At 36.7% G+C, this 15,619-nt stretch overlaps 1 protein-coding gene across 1 annotated transcript; it reads right to left on the bottom strand.

The window, feature by feature from the left end:
- Positions 1-400: 400 nt before the first annotated feature.
- Positions 401-2,590, bottom strand: LOC140833408 (protein indeterminate-domain 4, chloroplastic-like). The gene is made up of 2 exons (XM_073197754.1): positions 2,191-2,590; positions 401-1,627 (listed from the first exon to the last, which is right to left on the bottom strand). Exons 1-2 carry the CDS (start codon positions 2,547-2,549, stop codon positions 724-726), a joined length of 1,263 nt encoding a protein of 420 aa, XP_073053855.1. The 5' UTR covers positions 2,550-2,590; the 3' UTR covers positions 401-723.
- Positions 2,591-15,619: the final 13,029 nt, after the last annotated feature.

Consider the following 15,619-nt stretch of genomic DNA (forward strand, 5'->3'; position numbering starts at 1 on the left):
TGACAACCACATACATATATGCTACCTACTTGGTTCGGACGAGATACATGGAAAACCATTAGTTCGAAAGTCACTTGGCGTTGTTCGATCCTATTTTCTTAGTAATATTGTTTTATTGTTACATTTTGTTCAGAAGTTTTGGCTCAGACTCCTGATAATTTGTTTTTACTTTTTTTGAAAAAAACACCAGGGTGGTGTTTGTGCATGCTTCTAGTAATTGTAGGTTTTGTTTTTTTTTTTTTTTTAACAAAAGTCGCTTTTAAAAAAAGAACAAAAACCTAAGACCACATGATTTGCTGTGTGTTAATTCATGATCATATTATAAGATTTGTTAATTTTAAATTGAAGTACATTATTCAAACTTCTTTCATGCAAACTATAGCACTGAACAACAAAAACAATCACAGACTCGCACATTTAATTAATTTTGTGGTCCACACTTCCATACACAAACCCTAGAATTTAAAAAAATAAACACAGGAAAATCAAATTTCTGCCATCATGAATACATATTTTTTCTCCCTTGTGAACCTTTTGTCATGTCTCTTCCAACAAGCAGTGGCCCCCTCCCCATCTCTGACAATTCACAAGATCTCCTGTTTTTCAAGTCTCTGCAGCAGCTGATGGAATCCCTTCTGTCATGTAATATGCCTTCCAATGTTTCTGCAGTTAATAAATTTCACCGCCTTAGTATTTTCATAATCTGATTCCAGAATATATATATCAGTGATTGATTCTGCTGTAATGGTTCAAATTGTTCATTGCGGAATCCATGGAAGCATATTCTTGCAATAAATGCCTGTTTTCTCTCGCTCCCACTCCAAGAAAATCCCTTGTAAGGCCATTTCCACCTCCGAACCCGGCGCCTGGAGAGCTACCATTTGGCATTAAAACAAAAGGGTCCAAGTTTCTTGCGCTGCTCATTAATGGGTTCGAATCAAAATCGTCAAATAACAGCCCATCGTGGTCTACATTGGTGGCAGCCATTAATCCATTCAAATCATCAGCTTTTCCCATAGAATTGTGATGGAACAACAATTCATTCCTACTTTGATTCAGAGAGTTGAAGCTGCTCATGTTGGAAAATGAGTTCATTCGTCCAAAATTATTGCCAGCTGTCCCAAAGATTTCAGGGTTGTTGCTTCTAATTGATCCCAATTGACCTGCCTTTTGAAATATTGCGGAAGCAAACATTTGGGCTGCGGAACTATTAGTTTCATACAAGTTGACACTATTTTCTTGTTCTTCTTCCTCCTTCAGTCCTCTACTGAACAATTGATTCTGTGAAGCAATTTGCTCTAATTCTTGTAGGTTGGTTGAACTTGATGCCAAGTAATTAGGATTAGAACTTGGATTTCCAATTTGATTGCCTGCCCACATTGGAAACTTTGGTTGTTTTTGCAAATGATCAAGATCCAGCTGATGATTTCTGGATTCCAATCCTCCGAATTCGGACTTAAACATGAAGGGAAAACGGGATCTTCCAAAATTTTGAAGAACATTTAATCCTCCATTCGTCAATTCATTCCTTAGATTCAAATTTGCACAAGGAATCGGAGTGCTAAATCTTGCATTTTGTTGTGCCAGTGCATCACAAAAGGCTCTGTGAGTGAGAAAGCTATCCTTTCTGAGGGGAGAAAATCGGCATTACAAAATTAGCAAAGTTGAACTTTTCTTGCATAGTTGAATATTTTATCATGGAACGTACATTTTGAAAAATTCCTTAATTTTGGTTAAAAATAATAATTAAAATTGAAGAGTTCAAAATTAATGCATCATCAAATCTTTTAATCCAAACATAATCATAGTAACTGGTCACTATATTCCAGTTTCATTAAAGTAATGCATGTGCTCAGTATACTCCAATTTCATTGTAGTCATCGAATCTTTTGCATTTATTTCAAAACAAACCAGTATACCCTCTTAACATCTACTGCAATAATTTGAAGTTTAGTGTATAAAATGTGACACAAGAATATAAATTCTATAACATTTGATTGTGAAACGGTTAATTACTCGAATGTATCAGCAGAATTATTTGATTATTTCTCCTAACGATTCTAATCAAAATTCCTTTCTCGACCAGAATTCTGATTTATTCTCAAAGAGGCGTCTAAGCAAATATTGGAAATATGTAGCAAACTTTCATACTATTATAACATTAACAATCAAGCCAACAACTGAAAGTACCTCGAGAAGATAGTCCCACAGTCACATTTATACTCTCTAGTCCCACAAATCTTGCCATGGGCTTTCCAATCAGATTGAACAGCGTACTTTTTCTCGCATTTCTCGCATTTCCATTTCTTTTCACCATGTTTTCTGCTGTAATGTTTCTTAATACCTGTCAAATCTCCAAGTGCCCTTGAAGGGTCATTGTGCACACAAGTTTTTTCGGGGCAAATGTACACCTTTCTTTTTATTGCTTCTTTGTTGGTTCTTTGCTTGAGTTTCCATGGGAGATTATGTCCTCTTCTGTGTAGCTGCAGATTCTGTTCCCTCTGAAAACCCTTGTTGCAGACTTCACAGATGAACCTGTTTGTTGCCATCAGAGAATTTGGAGAAAGTGCTAGCACTTCTGAATTTGGATCTGCTTATATATATATATATATATATATATATATATATATATATATGAGATTAAATATTTAAACAATATATCTTTTGATAATCTATGAAATATCTGCATGCAAGATTCTTGCCTGGTTTTCCTGGGAGGTTTCTTTTCTTCTTGGATGGAATCTGTTTAGGGTTTGCAGGGCTGGGAGCTTCGATGAACCCTCCAATGGAAGAAAGCCCACCATCCGACATCATTTTTCCGAGGCTAAACTTTAAAATTTGACACAAAGAAAAGGAAGGATTTTGCTGAGAATGGCTAAAACCCTGATGAAATCTGATTTAGTTTCCCTTAAAACAAAGATACAAATTATGAGAAACTAGGTTAAGTGCACATCGATGGAGTTGCAAGCAAAGATTTTGTTTCCTTCAGTGTCTGAATGTTAGCAGAAACAAGATTGTTATATGCCATAAGACCTAGCGAGGTAGCTTGGTTAAAGGGGGGGAATAATACATCATTTTCTATCATTTTCAATTTCTCTATCCTTATCTTGCTGGTTGCAGTTTCTCTAAAATCGGCCAGCCGTAAACATTTTGACCACTCTCTTTCTATATATTTTTACTTACACAATTCATATACGTAACACGTGTTTGTGTGTGTATATATTTGTGATAACAGGAAGAGCATATGTAGCATGTGATCATGGCAATATATATATTCACATAGACATACATATAGAAATATTAGTTAGTACAAGTAATTTATATTTTAAATTAATTTTAAGGAAAATTACAATTTTGGTCCAGTAAGTTGACATGTTTTTTGTTTTAGTCTTATAATTTGTCAAAATTTGATTTTCTTACTGTAACTTGAATTTTTTTTTTGTTTTGGTCTTTTATTACCCGAAACCACTAAATTCATCGAATGTAGTTTACTTGGCAACGATATATTTGGTTTTCTTGAATTGTTTTTGAGTTTTGGTATTTTTCTTGTCTTAAACCACTAAATCTATTAAATATGGTTTATATAACAGCGATTGTGTGGGGACCCGGACGCTAATCATCTTCTTAATCATGATTGGGACTAATTAATCAATTATAATAAACAGGGTCTAAATTTTTTTTTAAATGCGGAAGGTAATGGAATCAAACTCCTATACATATCAGTATAAAATTATAAATCTGATAAAATATACAATCATACATAACTCCAGTTCAACAACTACTATCAAGTGTTTAAACCCTATCTCTAGTCCAAGTCCGTAGTCTCCACTCTAACTCGATCTTTCTTCACCTCTGTGACCCTGAACCTGTCCCACATGTTGCAATGTACACATACAGACAAAACAACAGCCGGATAACTCCGGTGAGATATAAATATCCCAGTATAAACAATGTATTAAATGCAATCATATAAATCATATATAAAAGCATAAACAAACATCAAAACATGTATCTAATCTGATTACATGAATCAATGACTCGTGATATAATCTTATCTTATCTCAAATCTAGGGATCCCAATCTAATTTAGACTTTGGTATGCTGTATCGAGTGTCTACAATAGACGTCGATCTACATCTAAAGCTCATCGATACACCGTAAGTCTAGAGTCTTATCGGTTCTGAGAAAGACTCGGTGGTTCTGCCCTAGCTAGGCTGTTCTGCCCTAGACTCAAACTCTGGCTCTGCTATCATTCAATAGAATTAAAACATATCAATCTGATAATCTGCAAATATCAATGCAATAAAATAAAGTATGTGATTTAGGGAAACTCAAGCCAAACCTAGCTCGAGTTGTGCAATCCCGAATCAACATTTATTTATACCTTTCTTGCTGTCTGATCGAGCAAAACTTGCACAGTGAATAATCCCAAAATTTATTTTATAAATGAAAGCTCGATTTAAATATCGCAAGTGCACGATAGTCAAGTTATAATAAACGTAAGTGAATACGAGTATCGTTCCACAAGGACTGTGTTACACTATTTTTATTTTCAAGTAAAATTTCTTTAGCAACGATAAAATGAGTTGATGATTAAACTAATGTAGATTAAACAACTAAAATAATTAAAATGAAAAGAAATTGTATTCAAGAAAGCAATGATTAATTTGGATTAAATCAAATGAGAAATGAATTTGTTGGGAATTAGCAGTTCACCTACCACTCGTGTTTAAATAATTACACTCGAATTTTACTCGTGCATTCGACGGAATTCCCTAGACTAATTAATATACTCTGTCGAGCTATATTAATACTAATCATAAACATGCAGTACTCAAGTGTCCTAAAATATTTAACAGTTCGAAATTGCATTACATTCTATGGAATCCACCAGCTTTCATTCGGGTGAACTATCACTATCGACACGTGCCCAATTCCGTATATCTACTAAAATTGTGAATCCGTGGTTTATACTATTTGCTTCTATTGTTAATTATTCTATCGAAATCATCAACAACATGAAATAATCAAAGGAAGTTAGCTAGGCTTAGATTGAAACAAGAGCGAACAATAGCATAAACAAATCACTAATAAAAACATCGAGCAATAATGTTAAACACCGAGTACGGGGTAGGATCCCCTCAAATCCCAACAAATTTAGAGTTTAGCTACTGAAATTCATGATAAAAACCAACAATCAATGTAAGAAATAAAATACTGAATAATGAAAATACTAAAGATGACGATGGATGACGGCCACGACGCGTGGAAATCTCGAGGTCTTCGAAATCTCCTTTGCTCCTAGCCTCCTCTTCAAGAAAAATGATGAAAAGTCTGATAAAAGATGAAAAACGGCTGCTGATCTCGTGTGTTAGGTTTTGGTGTAGGATAGAGTCCCTAGAAATTTGGAAACAAATCTTCCTCAATCTCGCTTCTCGCTAGGGCGGTATATTTTGACCGCCCTAGCGAGAGGTCCTCGAATAAGCTTCCTCGAGCATGTCCCTGGTTTCGCTGGGGCGGTCCTAGCGAGACACTTGCGCAAAATACTCCTCGGCCAGACCACAATGCTCGCTGGGGCGGTCACTTTTGACCGCCCTAGCGAGACCTCTTCGATATTATGCCAAAGTTTCTCCCACTTTTTGGTTCAATTCCTACAAAATAACCACAGAATACACGAGATCAGTCAAATGCTACATAATGCTAAAAAAATGCAAAATTCAACTAAAACACACTAATATGATGCATGAACGCGACTCAAAACCAAACTAAAAACACGTAAAAACGAGTCCTATCACTGTCGCTCTGATACAATCGAAGTCTTGATTCAAAGTCTGTCACTGTTCAATCTGGCAATGACAATATCAATATTCTGTATCAATACTCTAATCAAATCACGATATCTCTTTTTTATCGAATTCTGACAGTACAATAGTACAATCCTGCGATACCGGTGATACCAAACCAATATCTACTGATTCCAATAATTTACAATCAACCACCGTACAAATCAGACATCAATTCTAGTCAATTTCATTCTGAAATTCATAACAATTCCATATTCAATCCGTTTCTTAATCTGGCTTCGATTCTACGTTGTCTAACATGTCAAGGACAACATATATGACGTGTATTCAATTCTGATAACATCATAATTTCAAAACATGTCAAAACGTAGTAAAACTTACGTCCTGTAGTAGCCTGCGTTGATAGGAACACAGTACCGAAGTCGGATTTAAAATTTAACGGACAGATTTCTCACAAAAGGCGTAAAGATTTTCAACACTTTCACAGCAACATATTTCGATTATCTTCTAAGGATTACTGAACAATTACATTTGTATATATACATATATATATATATATATATATATATATATACGTTGCATGTAAATGGACGAGTGGCTCCATCTTTGTAGCACACGTCTCGCGCATATGCGCGACATCAACCCACGCATATGCGCGAGACCTTAAGTCTCGGCGCGTCTCCAGCACGGCAACTCGCGCATATGCGCGCAACTCTTCTCCGCATATGCGCGAGGAATTCTTCACAACTCTCGGGTTGTCTCGCGCATGTGCGCGAACCTTTCTGGACTTCTCGCGCATGTGCGCGCATATAGTCACGCATGTGCGCCGATGCTACTGTCCTCGCACATAAATTTTCACATGCGATTTCATTTCGTGTCTCGGTTAGCCCTTTTATAATCACATTAAATTAGTACTCAATAATTGTTAATTAACCGTGATTAATTCTCGGGCATTACATTTCTCCCCTCTAAGATACGATTTCGTCCTCGAAATCACAAGCATTTCATTCGTATCAACAAGCATTTCATGCATCTTGCCAATTAGTGCCAAAATCTAGCACTACTGCTCTCAGGCCTCAGCATATCCTCCAGTGTCTGGATAGTCCGCTCTGATTGTCCGTCGGTCTGTGGATGATATGCGGTACTCAGATGTAATTTTGTACCGAGAGCCTGCTGCAAACTCTGCCAGAAGTGCGAAGTAAATCGAGGATCACGATCTGACACAATTGACTTCGGCACTCCGTGCAATCTGACCACTTCTCTGACATAGATCTCTGTCATCTGGTCAAATCTGTACGTCATCTTGTACCGGATAAAACATGCGGATTTGGTCAATCTGTCAATCACGACCCAAATCGCATCACAACCTCGGGAGGAACGCGGCAATTGCGTCACAAAATCCATGGAAATGTGATCCCATTTCCATTCAGGAATGGATAAACTCTGTAATAATCCTCCTGGTTTCTTTCTTTCTGCTTTCACCTGTTGGAAATTCAGACATTTGGAAACAAATTCGGCAATATCAGTTTTCATTTGTTTCCACCAGAACTGTCTTTTCAAATCGTTGTACATCTTTCTGCCACTAGGATGAATACTGAATCGATTGTTGTGCGCCTCTGACAATATCTGTCGTCTCAAATCTGAAAAATTCGGCACAACCAGACGATTATTCACATACAAGACGTTATCACGTACCTGATATTCTGATCGATGTCCTGTTCTAACCATCGATATTGATTTCTGTACATTCTGACCAACTTTCTGAGCTGCCTTAATTCTTAAAATCAGCTCTGGTTCTACTTGCACCGTATAAAGTCTCAGCGGTTTATAATCTGTTTCAAATGCTAATCCAGACAAACAGCAGTCTTCTATCAAATTTGAAACACCAATTGTCGATAAGGATAAGGAACATACCTTTCGACTTAGTGCATCCGCTGCTGCATTAGACTTTCCTGGATAGTATTTGATTTCACAATCGAAATCTTTAAGCAAATCAAGCCATCTTCGCTGTCTCATATTCAATTCAGATTGTGAAAACAGATATTTCAAACTCTTATGATCAGAATATATCTCGAACTTTTCCCAGTAAAGATATTGTCGCCATATCTTTAATGCAAAGACAATGGCTGCCAATTCTAGATCATGAATTGGATAACGGGTCTCATGTGGTTTAAGCCGTCTTGAGGCATAAGCAATAACATGCCCTCGTTGTATCAGTACACATCCCAACCCTCTGTGAGAAGCATCGCAATAAACCACAAAATCACCAGTACCTGACGGAATAGTCAACACCGGGGCACTGGTCAACCTCTTCTTTAACTCCAGAAAACTGATCTCACATTCTTCAGACCAAACAAATGGAGCATTCTTCTGCGAATTGGTTTAGCTATACTCGAAAAATTGAGTCAGATGAGTAATTGGTTTACCTATACTCGAAAAATCTTTAATGAAACGACGGTAATATCCCGCTAAACCCATGAAACTGCGAATTTCGGGAACTGACGTCGGTCTTGGCCAAGAAATCACGGCTTCTACTGTACTGGGATCAATTGATATACCATCTCCAGATATAATATGTCCTAGAAATGCTACCTGTCTTAGCCAAAATTCACATTTCGACAGTTTAGCATATAATTTCTCAGCCCTTAGAATTCGCAACACAGTTCTAAATGCTCAGCATGCTCATTCATATTCTTTGAATAAATCAAAATATCATCGATGAAAATAATCACAAAATCATCGAGATATTTCTGGAATATACGGTTCATTAATCCCATGAATACAGCTGGAGCATTTGTCAAACCAAATGGCATGACAATAAATTCATAATGGCCATACCTGGTTCTGAATGCTGTCTTTGAGATATCAGAATCTCTGACTCTCAGCTGATGATATCCCGATCTTAAATCAATCTTGGAATATACTGAAGAACCCTGAAACTGATCAAATAAATCATCAATACGAGGCAAAGGATATTTATTCTTTATCGTTGCCTTGTTCAGTTGCCGATAATCGATGCAGAGTCTCATCGAGCCGTATTTCTTTCTTACAAACAGTACTGGAGCACCCCAAGGAGACACATTCGGTCTGATGTACCCCTTGGCCAGTAAATCTTCCAGTTGATCCTTCAATTCTTTCAATTCAACTGGTGCCATTCTGTACGGAGCTCTAGAAATCAGTACTGTACCTGGGATCAGTTCAATGCTAAAGTCTATCTCTCTGACTGGAGGTAATCTCGGGATCTCATCTAGGAAGACGTCATCAAACTCACGTACCACTGGCAGATCTGCCAATGCTGGACTCGACTTCAGTAAATCTACTGAATATACAAGGAATCCTTCTGCTCCTTTCTGTAATAATCGAGTCATAGATAATACGGATATTAAAGGAATTCTCGATCTAGAACCCTTACCGTAAAATTTCCACTCTTCAGCCATATCTGGTCTGAATCTCACTATTTTGTGAAAACAATCAACTGTAGCTCTGTACTTGGTCAGCATATCAATACCGATAATACAATGAAAATCTGACAATCCAAGTACGATGCAATCTAATTCAATCTCATGTCCGTTATACTGTAGTACACAACGCTTAACAGAATTTACAGATATCAAACCTATCCCCAAAGGCAAAGATACAGACACTGCAGTAGCTAAAGACTCTACAGGCAATGCATGACTTAATGCAAATCGTTCAGAAATAAATGTATGTGAAGCACCGGTATCAATCAGTGCATAAGCAGAGTAACCACATAAATAACAGTTACCTGCTACAACGTCATCTGGTGCTTCCTGGGCCTGCTCCTCTGTCAAAGCGAATACTCTGGCCTGCTGTCTCGGAGGCTAGCTAATAGTCTGGCTACCTCCTGGTCTCTGCTGTGACTGAGCTGGCGCTGGCTGAAATGTGTGAACAGCAGCTGATCGTCTCTCAGTCTGTGCTGCTGATCCCGATGACTCTGCCCCCTGAGATCTTTGGGAACCTCTCTGTGGACACACTTTAGCAAAGTGTCCCGGCTGTTTACAGAAGTTGCAACTACCAGTCACTCCCTGGCATTGCTCGGTTGCATGTCTTCCTCCGCAGGTCTTGCAATAAACTCCAGTGTAACTCTGGCTCTGTCTGGTCCCCCTGGAGCTGGAAGAACTGCTGCCAGATTTCTTCAATTGCTTTCCTCTGGCTTTCAAAAATTCCTTCTTTCCTCCACTACTGCTGCCACCCTCAAATCTGGGAGGTGGTTGCTGTGGTCTCGGTGCTGGAGGTACAAATGAAGCCCCTTTCTGTCTCATCAGACCGGCTTCTGCTCCCTTAGCTCTATTCAGGGCATCGGTAAAATTATTCGGTCGCCCTGTGTTCACCAATGTGAAAATGTCGGGGTTCAGGCCATTGATGAACTGGTCCGCAGTAGCTTCTTCGCTGTCAGCCACATGTGGAGCAAATTTCAGCAAGGAGGAGAACTTTGACACGTATTCTTCTATGTTCATCTGTCCTTGCTTTAGATTGGCAAACTCCGCCCCCTTATCCTTTCGGTACGACACTGGGAAAAATCGTTGATAAAATTCAGTTCTAAATATATTCCAGGTAATAATCGTACCTCTATGCTCCATGGCTCTCTTTCTAGTAATCCACCAGTCTTTTGCAACATCGTGCAGCTGATGTCCAATCAATTTCACTCTCCTCTCATCTGTATACTCCAAGGATTCGAACAACATCTCAATATCATCAAGCCAACTCTTACACTCTACAGCGTTCTCTGTTCCTTTCAAGGTCGGCGGATGAAATGATTGAAATCGTTTCAGTAACGTTTCCATTGGATTCGGAGTGACATCTATTGGAGGATTTGACGTACTTCCCTGTTCCGGTATTCGTCTCGGAGGCATATCTGATAATCAAATAGATTAGCAACAAATACCACAATTCTGTTTCAATCCTCCTCTGATCATCTTACTGCTGATCTAGAATCAGTACTGATCCAATCTCAATAAGACATATTACTATATCAAATCAGATAAACAAGTAACATGTAATAAAGCAGTAAGACATGCTAGCATTCTAAAAGCAGGAAATAAAACCCTAATCTACCCCGCTCACTAGCCTCTTCTATCTCAATCTAAAGGATCTATCGCTCTGATACCACCTGTTGTGGGGACCCGGACGCTAATCATCTTCTTAATCATGATTGGGACTAATTAATCAATTATAATAGACAGGGTCTAATTTTTTTTTTAAATGCGGAAGGTAATGGAATCAAACTCCTATACATATCAGTATAAAAGTATAAATCTGATAAAATATACAATCATACATAACTCCGGTTCAACAACTACTATCAAGTGTTTAAACCCTATCTCTAGTCCAAGTCCGTAGTCTCCACTCTAACTCGATCTTTCTTCACCTCTGTGACCCTGAACCTGTCCCACATGTTGCCATGCACACATACAGACAAAACAACAGCCGGATAACTCCGGTGAGATATAAATATCCTAGTATAAACAATGTATTAAATGCAATCATATAAATCATATATAAAAGCATAAACAAACATCAAAACATGTATCTAATCTGATTACATGAATCAATGACTCGTGATCTAATCTTATCTTATCTCAAATATAGGGATCCCAATCTAATTTAGACTTTGGTATGCTGTATCGAGTGTCTACAATAGACGACGATCTACATCTAAAGCTCATCGATACACCGTAAGTCTAGAGTCTTATCGGTTCTGAGGAAGACTCGGCGGTTCTGCCCTAGACTCAAACTCTGGCTCTGCTATCATTCAATAGACTTAAAACATATCAATCTGATAATATGCAAATATCAATGCAATAAAATAAAGTATGTGATTTAGGGAAACTCAAGTCAAACCTAACTCGAGTTGTGCAATCCCGAATCAACATTTATTTATACCTTTCTTGCTATCGCTCTGATACAACCGAATTCTTGATTCAAAGTCTGTCACTGTTCAATCTGGCAATGACAATATCAATATTCTGTATCAATACTCTAATCAAATCACGATATCTCTTTTTTATCGAATTCTGGCAGTACAATAGTACAATCCTGCGATACCGGTGATACCAAACCAATATCTACTGATTCCAATAATTTACAATCAACCACCGTACAAATCCGACATCAATTCTAGTCAATTTCATTCTGAAATTCATAACAATTCCATATTCAATCCGTTTCTTAATCTGGCTTCGATTCTACGTTGTCTAACATGTCAAGAACAACATATATGACGTGTATTCAATTCTGATAACATCATAATTTCAAAACATGTCAAAACGTAGTAAAACTTACGTCCTGTAGTAGCCTGCGTTGATAGGAACACAGAACCGAAGTCGGATTTAAAATCTAACGGACAGATTTCTCACAAAAGGCGTAAGGATTTTCAACACTTTCACAGCAATATATTTCGATTATCTTCTGAGGATTACTGAAGAATTACATTTGTATATATACATATATATATATATACGTTGCATGTAAATGGACGAGTGGCTCCATCTTTGTAGCACACGTCTCGCGCATATGCGCGACATCAACCCATGCATATGCGCGAGACCTTAAGTCTCGGCGCGTCTCAGAACGGCAACTCGCGCATATGCGCGCACCTCTTCCGCGCATATGCGCGAGGAATTCTTCACAACTCTCGGGTTGTCTCGCGCATGTGCGCGAATCCAAGTCGCGCATGTGCGCGAACCTTTCTGGACTTCTCGCGCATGTGCGCGCATATAGTCACGCATGTGCGCCGATGCTACTGTCCTCGCACATAAATTTTCACACGCGATTTCATTTCGTGTCTCGGTTAGCACTTTTATAATCACATTAAATTAGTACTCAATAATTGTTAATTAACCGTGATTAATTCTCGGGCATTACAGATTGTAACCTACATGACACATGTAAGAAAATAAAACGCATATTATTCAAACTAAAATTAATCTAATAAAAAAATAAGGAAAAATACAGCAATACAACTCTCAATATTTTAAAATGGATGAAAAAAATTTGCCATTTCTAAAAAAACAAAACAATAAAATACATAAATATGATCACTGTCAGATAGTACTTTGTTTAGTGCAATCGTTATATGATCACTTATCGATATGGCTAGACATCTACATGCCCATACATATGAAATGTAGCATTAATATTACAGATGCTAGTCTCGAAATCGAGCGACTTTTATCTTGTTTTGGGCTACTGAATCGACAAGGAACAAATTTAAAATATACGATACAGTTACTCATGAGTTTCATGATCTACGTGGCGAGATAGAGCTCATGGTACTATAGTATATTCAAGGCTTTATTTACGTAGATTGAATGAGTACACAGATAAAATAAATGGCATAATGGGATAAAACCGTAAAAAAATATTAAAATAAAGATTTTTTTTACATAAGAATAAAATAAATCTCAAGTCACAAGTTGACTCACTAGGCACCTACTCTAAAAGGACACATCTTAAAATGTGAGAAACATCTTATCAAGAACAAAATGACATTATAAACAACATGGATGAAAAAGTACTCGACAATAGGCCTGAAAATTTAAATTGACATGCTACTTTTTCTTTGATTCGGGATTGTTTCAACTCATGTCCAGGCCAGGGTAAAGAGGATAAATGTTGTGTATATCTCCTAGTTCCCACTGATAATATGATAAATTAGAAAATTGATGAGGCATCTCAATCAGATGATGAGGTAACATGGAAGGTCTTGATATTCCAGCAACATTAGAAGATGATTTTATCATGTGAGATAACCTTTTTTATTTTCTGGAAATCTTTGAACTTCAATAAGTTGACCCAAAGCAGATTAACTTTCTCAAAAAATATAAAGTGTGTCTTCATGTAAATTTTTGAGGATGTCACGTAATCTCTCTATGTATGAAAATAATGTGAACAAAATAAAACCTAGCAATGAACTAATGTGAAATGAAGAAAAAGGTCTAACCGTGGCTAGATTCCAGCTGATTTGATTAAAAATTATTTTTGTTTCCTTTGATATGAATGAATTCATTTTGCATACATGGTTATTCAAATCTGAATGCGTCAATACCGCAAGCTTGTTGTTTGATTTAATAATATCGGAGGATTATGCAGTAGAAACTCGTGTAGCATGTCATGCCATGCATGTCACCAGGTGTATATATACAAACCCGACGTTGTTCAACAACCACATAATCGTAAAACAACAAGTCTTGTAGCACAATATATACCAAAACCAGTCTATTTCATAAATAGCTCAAAATAATATTGTCTTTACAATGAAAAAAATCCAAAAAAAATAACATTGCGGAAGCGTTTTACAATTTAATAAAATAATTTTTAGATAAAGTGACTAAACTAAAATCTTTAATTGAAACATCTTCATTACCAGTCCCAAAAGATATTTTGATCCTCCTTCTCTAGTCGTCCTTTGTTCTTATCTGAGGAGAGAGAGTAAGTGGTGAGTATTTTGTGAAATACTCAGCAAGTGTGGGACGCTCGCAACACATAATAATATACATATATAATTTCAAAATCTTTGCATAACTTGAATAGTAATTCATATGTATATTTCATAGTCTTGATGTCATAACATCTAACTTAACTATTTTTACATATTTTACTGATTTCAGTCCCTAATTTTTAATGATCTAAGGGGACGATGCCATAACAATTATTACAATCCCACCATATAAAAGCCAGAAACTATCATATATGGGAGTCTCACTCATATCTAATTGAATCCTAGTAGTGATCAAATCATAGTTTTCTTTCATCACAATACAAAACGAATAATTCATGTTCGAATGAAACTTTCGAAAACCGAAACGATTCATATAGAATTTATTTCAAACATAAGCCCACTTACAAGAACAAGTGTGTCAAATTATATACAAAAACATACTTACCATGATTTGGAATAATATGTAAATAAACTCGAAAATACAGAAGAATCATGTTAACGATACTTCGAAACACAACAAACCTTTACACTACGAAATCAGTCACCATTCAGAAGCACTTGAGACTTATTTATCCATTGGACCGAGTTTAAACTTGCAGTGTACGTTCATAAGTAAGTCATCTAAATTATGAGAAGATTGGGTTTCATAGACGTTTGGACATATGGACGCAAAGCACTAGGAATTTTGATCTCGCCTAAAATATGAGCCGGTTTCTTGTGGAGGCTATATATGAAAAACTAACCATTGGATTCTACTGAGGTTTTGATAAATTAATCAGACATATGATAGCATATTATGAACATTGGAAATTGGATTCCGAGCACCGGAAAGATGGAAATAAGTTTCCGAAAGTGGACAGCAATTTGATGATTACAACAACACTTTGATCAAAACATTGAATTCTTGCACAAGGTGGCTTTCGAAATTTTAGTATTTCTTGATTGAGAATGACATGATTTTGAATGGGGAGGGGTGCTGTCGTATCTATAGTAGTGCTTGTAGTGCTTGAGATGGAATTGAACTCTATATTTATCTTGTATTCAAATTTATATTTATCTTGGACTCAAATTTCGAATTCATGATAGATTGCTCTCTGGATTTTTTAAATTTTGATTGTAGATAGATGAGATCGTGATCATTGCATGTTTAAATTTGAGCTTTAAATTTCAAATTCTTCTTGCATAGTTTGTACTCAAAGATTGGATTCTTGATCTTCTTAAAGTCTTTTATTCTTCAATTTCGAAATTTCCAAGATTTCACTCTCCATATCTTGAAAATTATTATCCAACCACCTTGGTGTGTATAAATCTCAAAATTTGCATGCATATAATATCATTATCTTGTAGATATTTT

The sequence above is a fragment of the Primulina eburnea genome, chromosome 6, assembly GCF_022965805.1.
Source record: "Primulina eburnea isolate SZY01 chromosome 6, ASM2296580v1, whole genome shotgun sequence".
In the NCBI taxonomy this organism is placed as follows: Eukaryota; Viridiplantae; Streptophyta; class Magnoliopsida; order Lamiales; family Gesneriaceae; genus Primulina; species Primulina eburnea.

Bases quoted from the DNA above. Each gene is read 5' to 3' on its own strand.
- LOC140833408 (XM_073197754.1), bottom strand. From the start codon at position 2,549: ATGGCAACAAACAGGTTCATCTGTGAAGTCTGCAACAAGGGTTTTCAG. The intron at 1,628-2,190 runs GTACTTTCAGTT...TTCTCCCCTCAG, and splicing joins TGTGGGACTATCTTCTCGAG to AAAGGATAGCTTTCTCACTC.